The sequence below is a fragment of the Octopus bimaculoides genome, chromosome 4, assembly GCF_046866305.1.
Source record: "Octopus bimaculoides isolate indiv1 chromosome 4, ASM4686630v1, whole genome shotgun sequence".
Lineage (NCBI taxonomy): Eukaryota > Metazoa > Mollusca > Cephalopoda > Octopoda > Octopodidae > Octopus > Octopus bimaculoides.
In genome coordinates this window covers 122,483,122-122,503,121 of record NC_142931.1, presented here as the reverse complement: position 1 = coordinate 122,503,121, position 20,000 = coordinate 122,483,122, and the positions used below count along the sequence as shown (strand labels likewise).

General features: G+C 34.7%; 1 protein-coding gene across 1 annotated transcript in view; it reads right to left on the bottom strand.

Moving 5' to 3' along the window:
- The window catches only part of LOC106868128 (membrane-associated transporter protein), a 76,650-nt gene that overhangs the window by 19,770 nt on the left and 36,880 nt on the right, over window positions 1-20,000 (bottom strand). The window contains 2 exon segments of the mRNA XM_014913258.3: window positions 14,569-15,901; window positions 15,903-16,059. Coding sequence (XP_014768744.2) covers window positions 14,569-15,901; window positions 15,903-16,043 — 1,474 coding nt within the window. The 5' untranslated portion in view covers window positions 16,044-16,059.

The following is a 20,000-nucleotide window of genomic DNA, read 5'->3' as shown; positions in this document are numbered from 1 at the left end:
GGTATGGTATTTGTTGGTTCTCTACCAGAAGAAGGATTCTCTCATTTTCTTGGTTGTCGGTTCTTGACCCTAAAGATGAAGTGATTTCTTTTGCAACCAGATATTCATTAGAAATAATAGTTTTAGTGTGTACTGCAGTTTACCTGTCTCTTTTCTACTCTATTTTTCTAATTGTTTTCTATAAGAAAACTCACAAGGGTTCTTATTGTCAAAACATGAAGCATCTGGGCTTTTGTCTCACCTCCCAGTCTAATAGTTTAATTGATTTTCTTTCTGCCTCTTCAGGGGCACAGATCCAAGGCCTTGTGGTATTCAGTGGTCATCAGAAATTGCCTGTCTATGCAAACTGCCGCCAACCACATGTCGATAAATGTCACATCTGCACTCAGTTCTGGTTCGTTTGTGCTGCAAAGGTGATAACATGCTAAAGTCGACGTTCGTACCGCTATCTTTGGTGGTAGTCACGCTTGTGTTGCATCTCTCTATATACTGTAGTACCAAAGTATAGACAAGTGTGTGCGTGTGTGTGTGTGTGTGTGTGTGTGTGTGTGTGTGTGTGTGTGTGTGTGTGTGTGTATGATGCACCACCTCTATATATCGTCTCTCTTCGTTCTGGAGTTTAAAGGTTAGGCCCATAAAACGCTCAATCACGGCTGATGGAACTCACATAACATTATATATAGACCAAATGCGCTTTTGAGAGAATAAGAAAATCTTTTCGTTTTTCGAGAAGTGGGAGTATTTCATTAATATTTAAAATGAAGCAGAGAGCTGATCAGTACAATAAGCATGAAAAAGAAGCACATTTTCTTTCTATGCAAAGAAAAGACAAAATACAAAGAAGAAGCGTGATATGCCGAAATAACAGACTTAGGCGATGCTAAGCCTTACAGAGAGGAATTAAGTCAGGATAAAAATCAACAATGGCTCAAAATTTCTGGGTTAAAAGCAAAAAAAAAAACACAGTTTCGATATCAGCTTCACAAGACCACTGCCTTGCTACAAACAACAATAAAACTAGTAAAACTGATGCTAATATTTAGTGCAGACTATGCAACTAAGACAATGAAACAGTCAGTCACATCATCTTTGACTGACCAATATATATATCGGAATATATACAAACATGATCGATTCGATAGGTATGTCCAATGAGCAATGTGACAATAGTTTGATACAAAAACGGATTACAAATGGTATAAACACAATCTAAAAACGGTACAAACAACGGTCTTGCTACATCATTTGGAGCATGGCAATTCATAGTGACAAGTTGATCAATACAACAGCCATATATGATAATGAAATACTAGGAGGGAAATAATAGGACGCAAATAGACACCACGATCCGTTATGAACAAAATATTACAGGAAAGGAAGTGAAGAAGCTATCCAAATGTAAGGATTTTAAAATTGAAACATATAGGGCGAAAGACATGAAAGTAAGAACAGAATCAACAATAACTGGAACATTATATATATATATATATATATATATATATATATATATATATATATATATATATATATATATATATATATATATATATATATGCATGTATATATCATTATTAGACGGATCATAGTACGACAAGAGTTACAAACGATGTAAACAAGATCCATATAATTCACTATAAACTGAATTAAAAAGGAATGCATACTTTGAATCATCAGAGGCTATAAAGCTTACCGAAATGATGCATGTAAAACTTGACATTATTGGAAAGAAGTAAACTGGAATATGACGACAAATATGACAAACTAAATAAAAGACCGATCCTTATTTCTTAACTCTCGTAACAAATCAGTATAGCAATAACTGGACACGAGAGGAATAAATTTCTATTTATATGTATATTTTATAGTGATGCACTATCCCAAATACAAAACTGCGACAATATTCTCTGTAAAATTTGTTGAATAGCCTAGATATAAATGTAACGTTGAAATGTAGCAGATTAGTTAACTTAAGATGCATTCTCAAAACGAAAAGTAAATATCAAAAACTGAAATAGCAGATTAAAATGAAAGAATGTGTTACAAAAACACGAGTAGCAAATGGAAAACAACTGACAAATTATAACACTGAGAAAGTAAAACACGATGATAGAACTAACAAATGGAGAAAAAATAAAGTAAATAACAAAACATGCCAAAACCAAATCCAAGAACAGCTCTATGCACTGACCAAGTAAAGCTGAACCAGGAAAACACGAACGATCAAACATACATATGGGAATATGAGGAAGATCTAAGAATTAAAAATTCTAAACGTGGAAATCATAATCGTAGCAATCTAAAATTAGAAGCATTAAAAGAAAGTCCCTCCCAAGGATAAAACTTAAAAACAAAAATTGTAACAATAACAGAAATGCATGCCCAATCGCCACAGAATTGACACAAACACAAATATCAATATGACGAGGCTAAATGAAATGATATCTGCAGCAGCCTCTGTAGTTACTCAAGGAATATCAAAACCCGAGCATACAACACGGAAAACAAATATACAAATACAAAATCATAAAATAACAAAAAACATATTTCAATCCCCTATGAAAACAATAACAAAATGACAGAACTGAAAAAAAAAAATGAGAACGAGAGACTTCTATAACAAAAAACAAGTATCTAAAATCAAAGCATGCCTGAAACAAGAGAACATTAAATCGCAAATAATTCGCCGTTCGAATGAAAAGCGACAACGATTCTTTGAACAAACAAACAGTCTAACTCAAAACTATCTGATTAAAAACTTTGTAAAATTAAATAGTTGTCAATAGAGCACGAACAACGAGAGAAGTTGAACAATTTTGGGGTGGAGCATAGGAAACGAAAGAATTATCACGGACAAGATTGTTCAAAACAACGAACACAACTCCCGAATCGTAGATCGCAATAACAAATGACGTAACCCAGACATTGTGATAAAAATGTACCAGAGAACGATAGATTTTCAAGCTTTTAGTTAAAAATGTTAAACAGGGACATATAAGACATGAGCAGAGATATTTAATGTGATACTGATGGAGCTTGAGACGATGTCTAACTGGGTGACTGGGGATAAGACTATCTTAATTCATAAGTTTAAAGAAACTAGAAATATAAAAAAAAAAAAAACGTTTCCTGAAGAATAGAAAGAATACTGCAAAGGCTCATATGGGTTTAAAGATAATTACTGACCAGGATTGACTATCAGAAAGTATTTCGCAGTATTCCCTTAATATATAGTTTGCATGTATGTATGTATGTATGTATGTATGTATGTATGTATGTATGTATGTATGTATGTATGTATGTATGTATGTATGTGAGTGTTTGTGAATGTTGGTCTGTCTGTATGCATGTATTGCAGCGAAAACAATGGATAGGAAGTAATATATCGACTTGTAGTGACAGGTGTTAGAGAATTTGTTGGATCTAGGGTTCACTCGATGCTCAAGATTCTTGAACTAGTTGCGAAGGAGAGAAAAGATGTTGCCTGAAAATTGTCGGCAGTTGCTGAGAAAGCAAGTCATTACATTTGGTTCAAGAGTGAGGATGAGTGGTACAGCAAGAGCGAACACTGAAAATAATAGAAACATTTGGCTCAGAGTCGCAACATCTGACTCTACAAAGCTCGTCCTATTTTGCGGGACTTTTGTCGCCTCCATCAGTGATTGGTACCGGGTAGCTCTGGTATCATGACGGAAGGGGCCAAAACATCTGTAGAGCTGCTTCACTGCCTGGTGAGACATCAATTCCTGCTTTCAGAGACGGAGTACAGCAGCACCTTCGGCACACAAGTATTTATCCCATCCATAAAATACGTTCATATGAATGGGCATATTATTTTAGGAAAGATACAAACAACAGAAAAGGAACAAGAATACAAAACGAAAGATAAACATCTTCCATTTAGAGTAAGAATCTGACCCCATTCTTCTATGATACATAGCAAAATTAGTAAAGAAATTTTCAAAGACAAAAGCTGCAGGATGACCACGAAGTCACAAACACATACATAAAAGGCACAGAACCAGAAGGAATCACTGCATTCACCAGCAGCTACAACTATTTGTAAATATACTAATTTTCAGAATATGGAGTGAAGCAAAATCAATAATATTTCTAAATCTCGAGAGAAACCCGGATGAAGAAATGCCATAAAGATTCTTCACTCTCGTATGAAGAATTCATACTAGAAAGGATAAACCTTGACATCACTAACCAACACCTCTTCTTCAATTCACAACATAGATTCTGATCACTATTACCATAGTACTCATTGACCAAACACAAAATACAAACGAGGGCTTCAAGGACAAAATATTTACTACTCTATCTACTGTCGATACCAGTGAATATTTTGGTTTCATTCTTTGCCACCCACTTATACGATAAATGCTTAACACTACGTTAAGAAACAATAGAAAGCTCAGCACAGTAAACTAACTTTTAGACCGTCAAGCTTATGTAGATCACAAAAGCTATTTCCTCAGTAGTGTACAACGACGAGACATTTTCTCATCGATAAGAAGTAATATTAGCGACTAAGTATTCCTGTTACACACGTACTATACACAATATATGATAACAATCGGGATAGGACCATCTCGATTGATAGAAATTAAGGCAAATCAGCCAGGTATATTAATCAAGGGCTGTGGAAAAAAGAAGGATACCGAAAATACAAGGATACCGAAATCGAAATATTTTAAGATGTAGGGTACGAATGTGAGAGCAGTACCAATAATAAATGGAACATTATATACGACAGAAAAATATATGAGCAAAAATAAAAGCTATACTAGGGCTATAACACTACAGATTGTCTAAGCGTAGCTCTACTAAGAACAGCCCATGGCCAATGGGTTTTTCTTAGTAGAACATTATCGACTAAATACCACAAACCAAATAGAATATCTTTCACACACTAACCAATAAAATAATATGAAACGCAAGAAACATATACTCAACAAAATTAATACTCAATGAAATGGCACAACTCACATTACACACACTGCATATAAAAGATCAAACGCTAATATAACACTACAAACAGCAGGTGAAATTCTATAACAAAACAAACTCATGCAGTACAGTAACAGAAGTTTATACTCTTCCAATTCTCCCAAAATAAGAACACATAATGTTTCACAGATCTCGGGAACACGGAATTGTACCATATGGTGCAGTTGGAAATCGCATCAAACAACAACAACAGTAATAATAATAATAATAATAATAATAATAATAATAATAATAATAATAATGATAAAAAAAAAAAAATAAATGCCCTAATGCAGTACCAGGCAGTGGCTCTCATGACTTCTGATCTTAACTGATTGCTTAACCTTCACCAGTTGTGCATGTCCCTTAGTGGCTGATGATATGTGCATCCCTGATGAGGAGCAGAAGTAGTGGGGGAGTATATGTTGAGAGGAATCCTTTGGGGTTTGGATAATTCACATTTGGAACCATGGGTGTTTTGTTCATCATCCTTAAACAAACCTTACTCAGGGGCCTTTTGAGCGGGATGGGTTACTCGACCTTAAGAAAAAATTCTAACTGGGCCCCACCTGCAAGGTCATGCACTGTTTATCTTGATATGAGATCACTATGTCGCGCACATATGGTTGTGATGCATGTGCCTGGTTGTTGTTATTATCATCAGACAGATAGTCATGATGGGTATAATGGGCTTCGTAAATTTTACCCCAGTGCCACTTTGATGGCATGCACTGCTCTCTCACTCAATAATAATAATAATAATAATAATAATAATGATAATAATAATCTTTTTTACTATAAGCACAAGGCCTGAAATTGGGGGAGGAGGATAGTCGATTACATCGACCTCAGTACTCAACTGGAACTTAATTCATCGACCCCGAAAGGATGAAAGGCAAAGTCGAATTCGGCAGAATTCGAACTCAGAACGTAGCGACGGGCAAAATATCGCTAAGCATTTTGTCCAGCGTGCTAACTATTCTGCCACTTGTTGCCTTAATAATAACAACAACAATGGCTTCAAATTTTGGCAGAAGGCTAGAAATGCTCACGGGTATATGGCATAGTGGTTAAGAGAGCGGGCTACAAGATTCCGAGTTCGATTCCAGGTAGTGACCTGAATACTACTACTACTACTAATAATAATGTATATTATTAGAATAATATTTTTTGTATCTGTCAATATTTTTTGACCTTGACTCTGAAAAGTATTTCGAACCATAATTAATCCTGACATTTTTACGCCATAGAGTGCGACCTAGAAGTTAAACAACTTATTTTTTATCTTAATACTTCCTTTCGAAGAATAATACTTTCATTTTATTTCATCTATACTTGTCCTGCACTGCATGTATTTGAGAAAAGGAGGTCAGTCTTTCATAGAAATGTATGCACATGCTATCATATTAGTTTCATAGAAATTGTATTACAAATAGTAAGTGAATGTAGCATGCTGGTACAAAAATAATACAAGACATGACAACTTAGGGAGAGTAATCCACTGGGATTTATATAGAAAGCTAGGATTTGAACATACTAATAAATGGCTTTTCTTAAATTGTTATAGATTAATATAAAATATTCTATCTGTAATGAAAATCATTCATTCTTTCTGCACCCGAAATGACTAGAAATGTAGCATTATTTGGTTTGGATTAGCTTTAAATTTTGCCAAAATATTCTGAATGTGGAGTAAAACGGTGATCAGATGTAGTTTTTGAGCAGAGACGGTCTTTACTGTTGGAGAGTTTAAGGTGATATGTAACTCATTCCTCAACTGGAATATTGTCTGTCTCTGCAGCGTTCTATGGTCAAATTTACACAAATGCTACACAGGTCCAAAACTGATCATTCAGTGCACATTATGCAATGAAAATAAACTCTGATACTTGTACAAGGCCTGTTGTATGAGCTCAATGGATACCTAAACATTTACGTACCACATAACTCACCTAGCAACCATGACATTCAAACATTCAGCTTGGTCATTGGTTCATACTCTATGAGAAATTATGATACTCTTACTGTTTCTGATATATATATATATATATATATATATATATATATATATATATATATATATATATATATAGTAGTCGTTCTGCTTGTAACGGGTACAAATAATAGCGGGCATGTTGACATAATTTTTGTGTAAACATGCTAAACGTTTACAGCAAATTACCAACTGAATCGGGATAAGAATCTATTGACCTTTTTGATTCCGTTTCTAAAAGGAGAGACAGGTTATAAATGATCATAGGTGAGAATGATAACAAAGAAATTATGCCTGCTGGACTATTATACATAAAGGATGACACAGTAAATCAAAGATTTACAAATATTTAGATTAGGAGGGAGACTGTCATAACAGGAGATTGCTGAGAGCTATTTCAGAGATGAAAGACTGCTCCAACGGGCTTGAAAGAATTAGTAGAAACGAAGGTCAGAATGTTATCAAAGCTTGATAGATGAAATGGCCTTTTTTGGTAGTGATGGTATACTTCCATCTTCCATTAAAGAACACAGCTTCAGCAAAATCTTGATGTCCTCGTTGAGTCTATAATGATGAAATCAGTCTGATTGATAGAGAAGCAGCTTAAAAGCGTTGATTCCTGCGATGATGAAGACAATCTGTACAGTTATCAACTGTGACTTTAGTGTAATTTAAACAACTGTAACTTTAGTGAATTACTCATTCCCATATTTTGAACCTGGAAATATCATTCGCTGTAATGCTATTGCAAAGCTTAATAAAGCTAATGGACTTCGAAACTGATCAAGAACTTGAGGAAATAGTTCACCTAAACATGGCAGAAGGCGTTAGTGTTACAGGCGGTGAAAATTAATGAAAATATACCAATACACCAAGAATTAAACTGAAACCTTTTGAAAATATTTCGCTCTACAGCTACCATTTGAAGAGGACTTCAATAAATCCTGTACCAGCTCTTGAGTAAAATAGCTTTAATTCGAATAGGATGCATTGCAGTATTTGTCCTGACTCACTGCGCTCCAAGTTCAAATCCTGCCGAAGTCAACTTTACCTTTCATATTTATGGGGTGATTATAAAGGTGTAATCCAAAACAGTATATTGGTATAATTGCTAGAGTCGGACATGATGGCTTACTGTTTCTGTTTCAGCTTTTTGTGTTCTCATGGTAATACTTGCAGCAACACTTTTCTTTTGAATAAAGCAGGTGGCATGAAGAAGGAAGACCTGCCTAAGCAAACGTTTTGAGGAGGTATTTTCTGGTGCAAATACTCAGACTGGCTATATATACATCAAAAGATAATAAAGTGTCACTGAAGTGAGAGTGAGAGATGCAGTTGAATAACAGATTAAGTATATTGCAGTTTCGCCCTTCTCTTCTACATTCTGAAATTTAAAATGTTGAGTTGCTTTAGATTTCATCACTGCTGAATCAATGCATTAATATCTGACCGATTTAATCGATCATATTAAATCAGCCGGTGCTCATATTTCACAACGCACACTACCCTAAATTATCGACAAGCTCTTCCAACCAAGACAGACAAGAAACAGAGGCATGTTAAATGCAGAAGACACTGTTAATACATCAATATTGGGTTTCAAGAACTCTGTTGTGGTCAGAGATATCCAGAAAGTTAGTGAAACAAAAGAAGAATATTCAAGAACAGAAGGACGAATGACGAGACAGATGGTTGGAAAGAAGATTTACATAGTCAATTCACGCAACAAACTGAAGATGCTGGAAGTAAAGAACTTAGGCTGATAAATTGAAATCTGATACAAAAATCTGAATCGCTGATGACAACTGCTCAGTAATAGGCTATAAAAACGATTTTAATGAAGGTAAGAATTGATAAACTCAGTCAGAAAGCAAATACAGAATCTATGGAAAAGAAGACGAAGGTATTAACCATCTTTAAGTGAATGGAGTACGCTAAAACAAAAAGAGTATATGTGCAGGCATGACTGTATAGGTAAAAGAACGTATTAGGATATTAGCCGGGTGTGTGGATTCAAAGAGAAAGAAAATTCGAATGAGCACGAGCTAGAAGCTATGAAAGTAAAAAATAATTATAGAATTTTATGGGATTTCTCTATAAAACTGACCATGCTACTGAACCAGGAAACCAGATGAAATTTCAGTGTACAAAAATAAAATAAAATGAAAAAAAAAAATGGAGGGGCAATATACCTTGCGCACAGATAATTTCTTTTGCAAATTATAGTGTGACTTACAATACGTTGCTTACCCATACTTTTTAATTGAGCTGAATTAATTTCTTTTTAAGTATCACCATTATAGGTATTTATACTCCGGTAAATAAACGAAACTCTTGAATCTATCTCTGCACACACACACACACACACACACACACACACACACACACACACACACACACACACACACACACACACACACAAAACACACACGTGCGCGCGCGCACACAAAATCGCATTCCAGCCGTTTTGCAGTAATTTTGCAAACATACAGAGAAAGACGAGTGATTACAATACCCCGCTTTCTCTTACGTACGCAAGGTAATGAAAAGAAAAAAAAAACAACAAAAAGCGCACGTACTGTAATTTCACAAATATTTAAATACCGTATAACAATCAAGTGGATGCCAAAGAAACTGAGAAAATTGAGAACCAGCAGAACTTGGCCTGGGCGATGAAAAGATTGTGGAAGACAAAGATGACAATTGCTCCTGTAGTAACTGGTGCACGTGGCACAGCACTCAAATTGTTACCTAAGAAGCTAAAGAACATTGTTAATGTGCAGAAATGTGTCATCCTATAATCTACAAGAATCCTAAGAATAAAGGATGATTGTTGTCACCAAACTTCAAGACAACATCCCTGCTAACTAAATTGGCATATAATAGCTATATTGTAATACTGGTTTCTATTGAAGGTACAAGGTCAGGAATTTTTAGGGAAGAGAATTAGTCGAAACCATCGACACTAGTACTTGACTGGCACTTTGTTTTATAGACCCCGCTAGGATGTAAAATAAAGTTAACCTATGCAGGATCTGATCTCTAAACTTAAAAAAGCCAGAAAAAATGCTACAAAGCATTTTCTCAGACGTTCTAATGATTCTCCTAGATCACCGTCGTTTAAAATTTTTTTTATCATAAGCACAGTGTCTGAAATTTGACGGAAAAATTAGTCGATTAAATATACCCTAGTACTTCATCAGAACTTCATTTATTCGACCCCGGAGTTATGAAAGGCAACGTTGACCTCAAAGAAATTTGAATTCAGAACGCACAAAACCGTAAGAAATATTGCGAGATATTTTTTCGACGCTATAACGACGAAGCCAACAATCTCCTTTCACTGGCATTGCAAAGATAAACTCGATGCAATTGGAACCAACAATCCGGTTTCAGTTTTCAGTGGTAGCCTTCCCACTTTCATTATCAATTTAGGAAGATAAGCACGCCATATGGTTTTATTTTCTCTTCCAATCCATGAAATTAAGTCCGCGTTAAAACTAAACATGAGCGATAACGTCCAACAAATCAGAAGCGTTGACAGAAATCAAGCGAAAGTACTTAAACCCATTACAAAATATTTAATAGTGTTAATTTAATTATGTTAAAGAATCTCAAACAACAAATAAATACATGTGAGCCTCTCTGATTAAAATATATATACAGCAGTTTTCAGGAGAGGGATCTAGTCGATATCATCAACACTAGTCTTCGTCAGGTTTCTTATTTTTATCAACCTCGAAAGAAGGAAAAGAAAAGTTGACCTCGGCGTGATTTGAACTCAGATTGTAAAGATCTGGAAGAAATACTGCGAAACATTTTTTGGCCAGTTTTATACGTTACGATAAAAGTTAACAGCAACATCTCGTTGCAACAACCAGTGATTGAGATCTCAATAAATCACAATAGATATGATCCATTGATTAGGAAATGGAAGACATTGATTAGCAGAGAATGAGGTAATCCAAGCAATAAATATAGAATTTCATGGATTTTGACTGATGAATTCAGTCAATGGAACGGATTTTAATTTACATGCTTACTTTACTTGTCAAGTTAATTCCACGCTCAAGTACTTGTAATTTTATAGCTTTGATGGGTTGACTGACTGAATGGCAAATCCAATCTTTCTTGGCAGCTAAATAAATGGTATGCACGCATAAAAAACCCAGTTCTATACATTCAGTACATTTCAATATATAAAACTTGGTAAAACAACACAACAAACAGCAAAGAATAAAGCTTCGATGATTTTTAAAAATCAGGTTACTTAAAAATCATTCAAATATGAATTATTTAAATCTTATTTAGAATGCACACACACACACACATACACACACACACACACACACACACACACACACACACACACACACACACACACACACACACACACACACACTGAATTCGACTCTATTCTTAGCTGAATATCTTCTACTACAACATTGGGCTGAGTGAATTTGCTAAATGGAAATTGTGCGGAAAATTGTCGGATGTATACATATAACTGAAATATTGAATGATTATATAATTATAAAAATGTTACCCACATGATAAATAGTCAAATTCGATCTACCATATTAATGCGTAGGAGAAGCAAATGAAAATGATATTAGTAACTGACTAATATGTAGCTTTTTGTACGCAAATTATTTCAGGTTATTTATTGTATCATCGCCAATAATATGTGAACATTAGTTCATATCAAGAATCATGCAAACCAAATACAAAAACGAAATATTTCGAGTTAGCTTTTAATTTGTTATGCATAGGTTCTTTGACTTTTTTTGCAGTGTAAGATGTAAACTAGATCAACTAGTTTCGTTGCTTTTAACAGTTCATTAGAATTTCAATTCGTCTTTCCGAGAAACCAGAGATAATTGTAGAAGACCAACTATTCAAATGTGGACAAGACATGAAGGAAATTCTTGTCTTCCCCAAGAAACCGAAGCGCAAACGGTCCAATCTGATCAGATCTTAACTGCGATAACGGTGGCAATGTGGGCACCTGCGACATCTACCTCGCCTTCCAGGGATAATTCCACCCAGGTAAGATTGACCACCTTGCTCATTACCACGTCTCAGTTCCGGTCCACTCGGAAGTCGATACCGAACTGTACCCTGAACAGTTTAAGCATAGAGCGGTCCAGCGCCTCACTATGGAATGAATTTGTTTCTTTAGGTGTCGAACTGCAAGCTTATTAACCTGTCTGTGATGATTATTTTTCTCCTGCTACCCTTCCGTATTCCTTCTGAATGGTGCGGACCACTTCTATTTCGGTGACGTCCGGGACCTTGAAGATGACATCATCTGCGTACCCTGACGTAGCTTTCTTACGTTTAAGTTCGAAAAGATGCCTTTCAACTATTCCAGCTTCCTCAGTGGTTCGAGATCCAGCACGTATAGAAGAGGTAAGATGGAACATCCTTGATACTCTGAGTTCGTGAAGCAAAAACGCTTTTGAGAGATGAATGTTTACCCTGACCACCTAACAAATACTGCTGTGCCTTGCTATATAGCCTCTGAAAACAGCAGAAAACAGTGGCTTTCAAAACGGTTATCAAGTCAAAATTGTCGACCTTATAAAAAGATTTTAACCAAACTAAATTCTTTAGGTCCCCTTGAAAACAGTTTTATTGTAAACTCTATGTTGTAACACATGAGCTGAGGTCGTCTTGAATAGATTTGTTCGGAATCGCTCATGTTTGCAGTTCTCTGATTTGACCGCCAGGACAAGGACCAAACTGCTAACATCCTGGCTGAAATCTTTAACTCTCCATTCAGTAGAGTTATGGATCGAAATTTATCTACACCCCTTTTGTTGGCGTTCTTTCTCAGCATCGTTTACTACTCCTTGTTTTACAACACTAGCAATTCTCTCGTTTTCTGTCAGTTGTGGTATTGCAAAGAGATAGAAACAGAAGGTGTACACCATAATAGAATGTTACTTTAATTTGCAGTGTTAAACCAAAATCAGTCAATACATGTATCTTATAGGACAGGCTCCAGCAGATTAGCTTTCTCTAGATAAATAAGTCGACATGAACCATCACAATCACCAGCGATCAATAAAAGAGCCTGAAAAGTGTTAGATCTGATTAAAACAGAAATCTTCATCGATCACACCTTGTCATCTGAGAAAAATGAGGCTGTATAAGACAGAATGGGATGCTTTTGATCATAAGTTTATTCGAACAACGCCAACTTGTGACTTAAAATCCTCAGTTAATTTACATTTAATCATTGAATAGTTTTGAATTATAAATTTGGAACTTAATTAATTTGTTGAACTATTTTATCCTCTAGGCCACAATTCACAATATTATTTGTTTGTCAAAGGTTAAAGTAGTATATGAAAATATATTTGTATAAAATACTTCGATACGGAATCCATAATGAACTTAATTCTTCCCGAGATAATGTTGGTTAAATCTATGTAAACACCATCTTTAATTTTCTGTTTGTGTCACCATGAGGCCAATTGTCAATAGTAGATACTGTCTTTATCCTTGTCACGACATTTTCCAAAACGTAAACAATCTATCTTTTTCTTTAAAGTAATTCAGTATAAAATATTTAAAATTTCAAAAGTATAATGATCATTATATACAATATTTAGCAATGCAATAATTAAATAGTACAATTATTGTGATGATTTTTCTTCCTGCTGGTCCTTACAAAATGTTTTTAAGTCAAAGAGGACATTTCATAACTTAATACAATATCTATTTCTTATATACGAACATCTATTTCATATATAAGAACATGTGGAGACATGAAATTTTGTAACGTTCAGGTTTTCTATAAATAGTGACTTGTATGAAATATAAGCTACAACCAGAAATCAAAAACCAAATCATAGGCTAGTTTTACTGTTTGTTAATCCCTGTCTTTTGCCTGTCAATTAATGGTATACCATTTTTAATACAGAAGTATTATAGAGTAAAAAGGAGGCTCCTGGTGCGTTAATCCTCGGTGATACAAGTTCACTTTACTTACGCCCACAATGATCTCGGAACATACAGAGGGATTTCCTGCTTTGTCATAAAGAAAACATTATAGAGATCGGTGCATAACGTACAATAAAAATTTACTTCTCCGGAAAATTGAAACCATGAAATCGTTTGGTTCTCGTTTAAAGCTATGCAACTTTACTTCTGCTCCGATTTCATATTTAAAAGAGTATAAACAAAGATTTCTAGACGTGGTGTATCAAAAATACTAAACATTTGTCTTTGGACAACCACCCAAAAAACAAACAAAAACAAAACAAAACAAACAAACAAACATAAAACAATGGAGATATATCTATGTAAGATGTGCATCTCTGATCATGAGCAGGAGTAGTGGGGGAGGATGATCATAGCCTTGTATTCAAAGGGATTTTTGGGGGTTTTAATAAATTTAACAAAAGCAAAGTTTGAAGGCAATGTTAGCCATTTTTCACACTTTCTATGGTAGGCAAAAATAGGAAATAACAGCTGCTACCAAAGGACAAAAATCATGTCACACAGTGTAATATATTCAATTCAACAAGATTTTGTACAATTATTTCTGAAATTAAGATATAAATATTACTTACTGAATTTCTTTACCAACCTCTCAAAGACGTAAGAATATATAGCACAAGACAGCGAATATAATGACATTGCAAATGATCCCAGGCGTACCCCTTTATCATATCGTTCATGTTTTATGCTACCTCTGGGAGCACTTGGGTCCCCTTGATATACCGCCTGGCCCACAAAGTCTGTAAAATACAGGGAGTAGCAAACCAAAGACATCCAACAGAACAAATTGGTCAAACACAGAACTGATAAAGATTTAGGCATATGTATTATTGAACGAAGATATGTTTTCAATGTGACATCTGTTGAGATTTGTATAGCTTCGTTCTGTTTGATATCCATTTTTGCATCAACGGGTTGTTTTATTTGTTCGTAAGTCATTTCCTTATCTTCACGTTTTTCAGTCTCTGTTCTCTCATTGGAATCGTGTCTCTGCTCATTATTTTGAGCTGGGTTTTTTTCGGTTTCAGAACTTCCAAGAGAGTCATACGATGGAATATGATCACTTTCTTTTTCATCGCTGGTATCGCTTTCATTATCAAATTTCTCATATTTCGATTTTCCTACTTTTTTCTTTTTCTTCTGATATTTTTCAACATTGATATCTAATTCTTCCAAAGGTATTTCTTTGCTGCTGGTTACCGTTAATAAAACACATGGAATGAAAATGCCTAAAACAACCATGAAAACGGTTCTAACGTGTCCTTCGAATGCGCTTCCTAATGCTTGGGTATTCCAGTCTATACCACCCATGATATATCCAACACTACCCCCGAGTCCGGCCATAATGGTAAAAGTTGTTATACCGGTATTGTGTTCTTCCGGAAGAGTAACATCGAGTAAGTATGACCGAGAAGGTGATTGACATGCGTCGCAGTTAAAATCTAATAATATAACACCGACTATAGTTAAGATTATACCTCGGTATGCTATATGTTGTCTCGGAAATGAAGCTATAGACACAACTGTCGAATTGCTTGCATAGTTCGTATACAATAACGTTCCATTTATGTTATCTCTGTAATCACTGATAGGCGGTTGGTCACCAGCTAATATTCCAAAGTATTCGCCATTCGGAATTAAGACCAAACCAACGATTATGCCGGCAGACATCATAAGAATAAACGGTCGTCTTCTACCAAGACGTAATTTACATCTATCACTCATTGATCCGAAAATTGGTACCAAAAAGAAACCTAAAAGTGGACTGAGGCACCATACCCACGTCATGTATGTAACTGGGACACCCAGCTTCAGAAGAACGGGACTTACAAAAGCGGTTTCGGCAGCATAGCAAAGTTCTATCCCGCAAACAGCGGCTGTGATTTGTAGCATTTCAAGTCGCGCGCGATTTCTTCTCTCGAACCTTAGTATATCCAGGAGGTAGTTTAGATATATTTGCAAGGTTAATACCAATGTACTGGACGTAAAGGTTCTCTTTAACATTTTTTAGTGCCTGAAGTGTTGATAAAAATAAAGCCCGTGACATAGTGAGCGATGAAAATCTAAAAATAAAAGAAAAAAGAAATATAGAAGTATGAAATCAAAATTCAATGAAATATAATACAATAACTCATATGCGTTTAAATTCACATTTATAGTTATCGAAATTGAAAAGCATAAATTCACGTACTGTCAGAAACCCTTTATTTTAAAGGGTTTTGAAAAGTCATAAATATGAATAAACATGAACATTGTTATCAATGTGTTATATTATAAGAGTTAAGCCTTTTAATCAAATGTTTTCTCATCCAGTATTTCATTCATTAAACATAAAGCATCTAAATTTTTTCCCAGGTCAGCCTTGGTTGAGCAGACTTTACTTAAAAATGCTCCAGATGTGATCATACCGACTTTTTCCAGGTTTAGTATATTTAAAACTACATTAGACAAGTCATAAAAAACGGTATTTTTATAAACATTAGGGTGTAACTTGAGGTGTTAGTTTCTATCAATTGGTGTCAACAGAAACGCTAGTGATACTAATAATATATATTGTGTGGTCATAATTTCTGATATTTGATATCTATCTATCTGTCTGTCTGTCTACCTATATATTTATATGTATGTATGTGTATATATATATATATATATATATATATATATATATATATATATATATATATATATATATATATATATAGTAATGGTTTGTCGCCACTTCAGTATGGCTGTTTCGTTCGAACGGACGTTACTGCAGTTTTTTAAATCTCAAGAAGACATTTCCTCTTGCTGGTTAACGATGCAACCAGCATCCAATATATTGCGAGCAGAGGTGCGAACTCCTAGCACCTTATAGCGACGAGATCAGCAGACCAGCATGGTTTCAAGCTATTTCTGCCCTTCCTCAGTACTGGATACTACGTCTGTTAAAAAACCGGAGTAACGTCCGTTCGAACAGAACAGCCATGCTGAAGTGGCGACAAACATTACTTGTCAGTACAGATACTGCGTTCATCTCTTACAGAGATTTTAGAATTACCTTCTTTGCTTATATATATATATATGTGTATGTGTGTGTGTGTGTGTGTGTGTGTGTGTGTGTGTGTGTGTTACGTTTGTCGTAACCTCTCTAAATTTTCAAGTTACTGTTTATCTCCATGTCAACCCTGGCCAATCAGCCTTATCACAAGAATTACAGTAATGAATTTTTTTTAGGAATATCTAAAAGTACGATACCCAATACTTTCTTGTCTTTTTAATGACGGCAGGTTGTAATTTAAAGGTGACGTAGCCTCAATTTCAAACAATTCGTTAATTTATTAATCTTCTCGCCGTTGCTAAACATTTTAGATTATTTTTTTGTGTGAAAAAATTAAATCAGTTACGATATGCCACATCAACTCTTTATGGAGATTTTAACGTCAATGTTTAGAATTAGTTTGAATAGCTGAATTATTAATGTAGTTGATTTTGTAACATAATACTTAAGCTTCTGACTGAGATCTGACATTTTATTCAAAACGCAGTAGAAATCTTTCTAGTCAAATATAAGCAGTCTAAATCATTTGTTGCTTATATTGAAATCAAACAACAATTATTATTCCGAAGATTCGTCCATTTCTTTAGACATATTCAATAATTTCTTGTGGTTTAAAAGTAATGACCTTAGTGCAGCATAGTAATAATTAAAAATTTTCTGTAGACAGGCGAGAATTTGATAATTACACAAATAAAGCAAAAATCTTTTCGAAACGTTCCCTCTCTCAGTGGATTGCATCAATCAAAAAAGGTAAGAAGTTGTTGCTTAACCGAATTTCAACGAACTTTATACCACCATCTAGCTTGCAATCGATATAGTGGTAAAAGTTAACTATTGGGGATTCATAAGACCACTTATAAAATGATTAGATTCTGTAGAAATTGTTAAGGTGATAGATTTAGAAACTTAGTTTCATATACTTATTAGTTTCACATTAGTTTCATATATTTTTTATTCATAGACTTCACATAATGTAGACATAATGTTAAGGTTGTCAAGGGATACAACGTTAATAAGATAACATGGCAAGTAGCCATAACTATTATATTTTAGCTGTCAGTGCTTTTGACGAGAAACACACGTTTTTCAAAACAACACACAGTTCTGCATAATAAAGGATCTGATAAAAAATATATTGCAACTTTAAATCATCGGTTAAATACACTTTTCCTGATTTTGTTTTGATACTTTCCAACGAGATTTGTCACGTATTAAGCAAAGTGGTTAGATTTTGTACAATTCTCGAAAAATATATTCCGTGAATTCGACATCATGCAACAATTGCTGTAGTAAAAAAAAGAATCATTACACATTTAAGTACCGACCGCGCCTCATATATATATATATATATATATATATATAGGAAAAATCTAAAATGGAGACAAACGCTCAAGATGTTATTAAATCATTTATATACGCACACGCAAGCACACACACACACACACACACACACACACACACACACACACACACACATTAAAGAGAATTTTCAGGAAAAAAATTTCTAGATGCAGTTAGTATTTTAAAAAACAAAAAAGAAAACTTTTCTTACATTAAGAACTATTAATTGCATAAAAATATAGAAGATTAACGCACATTTGAAGGATGGAACTCTTTGTGTTAACCAGATGAATGCAGACCTGATATCTGATGGTTTTTATTAATCAGCTTTTTGAAAAAATCTTTTATACATATAAGTAATAATTTTAGATTTAAGATGATCTTATTTTCAAAGATATTTGTGTGTTTGTGTTTGTGTATATACATACATATATGTATGTATGTATGTATGTATGTATGTATGTATGTATGTATGTATGTACGTATGTATGTATGCATATAGATAGCATACATAAATGAACTCAAATACAAAAAGTTATCGAGACCATGGCTTCAGTATTCCACTACATTCAACTGAATTGAGATATTCGCTATTTAAGTCGCTTCAAAATAATTAATACAAGAAGTGGTGGTGTTTTCATTGATCCAGCATCTGTATATGTATAGTGCAATACTTATTCTATTGAACCTAGAACAGATAAAAAATAATGATGACCTTGTAGGTTTTGAATTCGGAACCAATTTTGATTACAGCACAAGGTGGAGCTATGATGTTGGCGGAAACTGGTGAGTGTTTCGTTAGCTCGTAGAGTATATTGAAATAATTCTGTGAGTGAGATGAACCAAAAAAATCTATCGAAGTGCATGCACTCTCGAATCATTATACGAAAATGAAATCTTCATAGCATTTTCCTTGGAAAAATTTTTTAGTTGAGAGAATCAACCCAAGTACGTTCTTTTTATATCCTAGTACTTATTCTATCAATATCTTTTGTCGAACCGCTTGGTTACGGGAACGTAAATACATCAGCACCTGTTGTCAAGCGGTGGTGGTGGACAGAGACACAAAGACACGCACGAACACACACACACACACACACACACACACACACACGACGGGCTTACTTCAGTTTCCGTCTACCAAATCCACTCACAAGGCTTCAGTTGGCTCGAAGCTATAGTAGAAGACACTTGTCCAAGGTGCCACACAGTGGGACTGAACCTAGAACCATGTGGTTGGGAAGCAAGCCTTTTACCACACATCCATATGCCTGCGCCTATCATTATTTTGTTTTAATGAGAACTGTAAACTTGCAGAATCTTTAAAGCAGCAGAAAAAAGAAAAAAAAAAACATTGAGGCATTTCTTCCGACTTCTTTTGCTTTAAGTTTAAATCCCTACGCGGCCAACTTTATCATTCATCCTTTCAGGTTCGGCAAGATAAAGTACTAGTCCAGTACTGGGGTTGATATTATCGAATAACGTCCATCCCTCAAATTTGTTGGCATTGTGTGCTAAATTACAAGCTTTATTTCTAATTATTTACAAAGTAAAATTAGCAGACGAGCTGTGGTTTTACAACTGGTTACGTTGTTCAACAAGCATCTTTATATTTTCACGAAG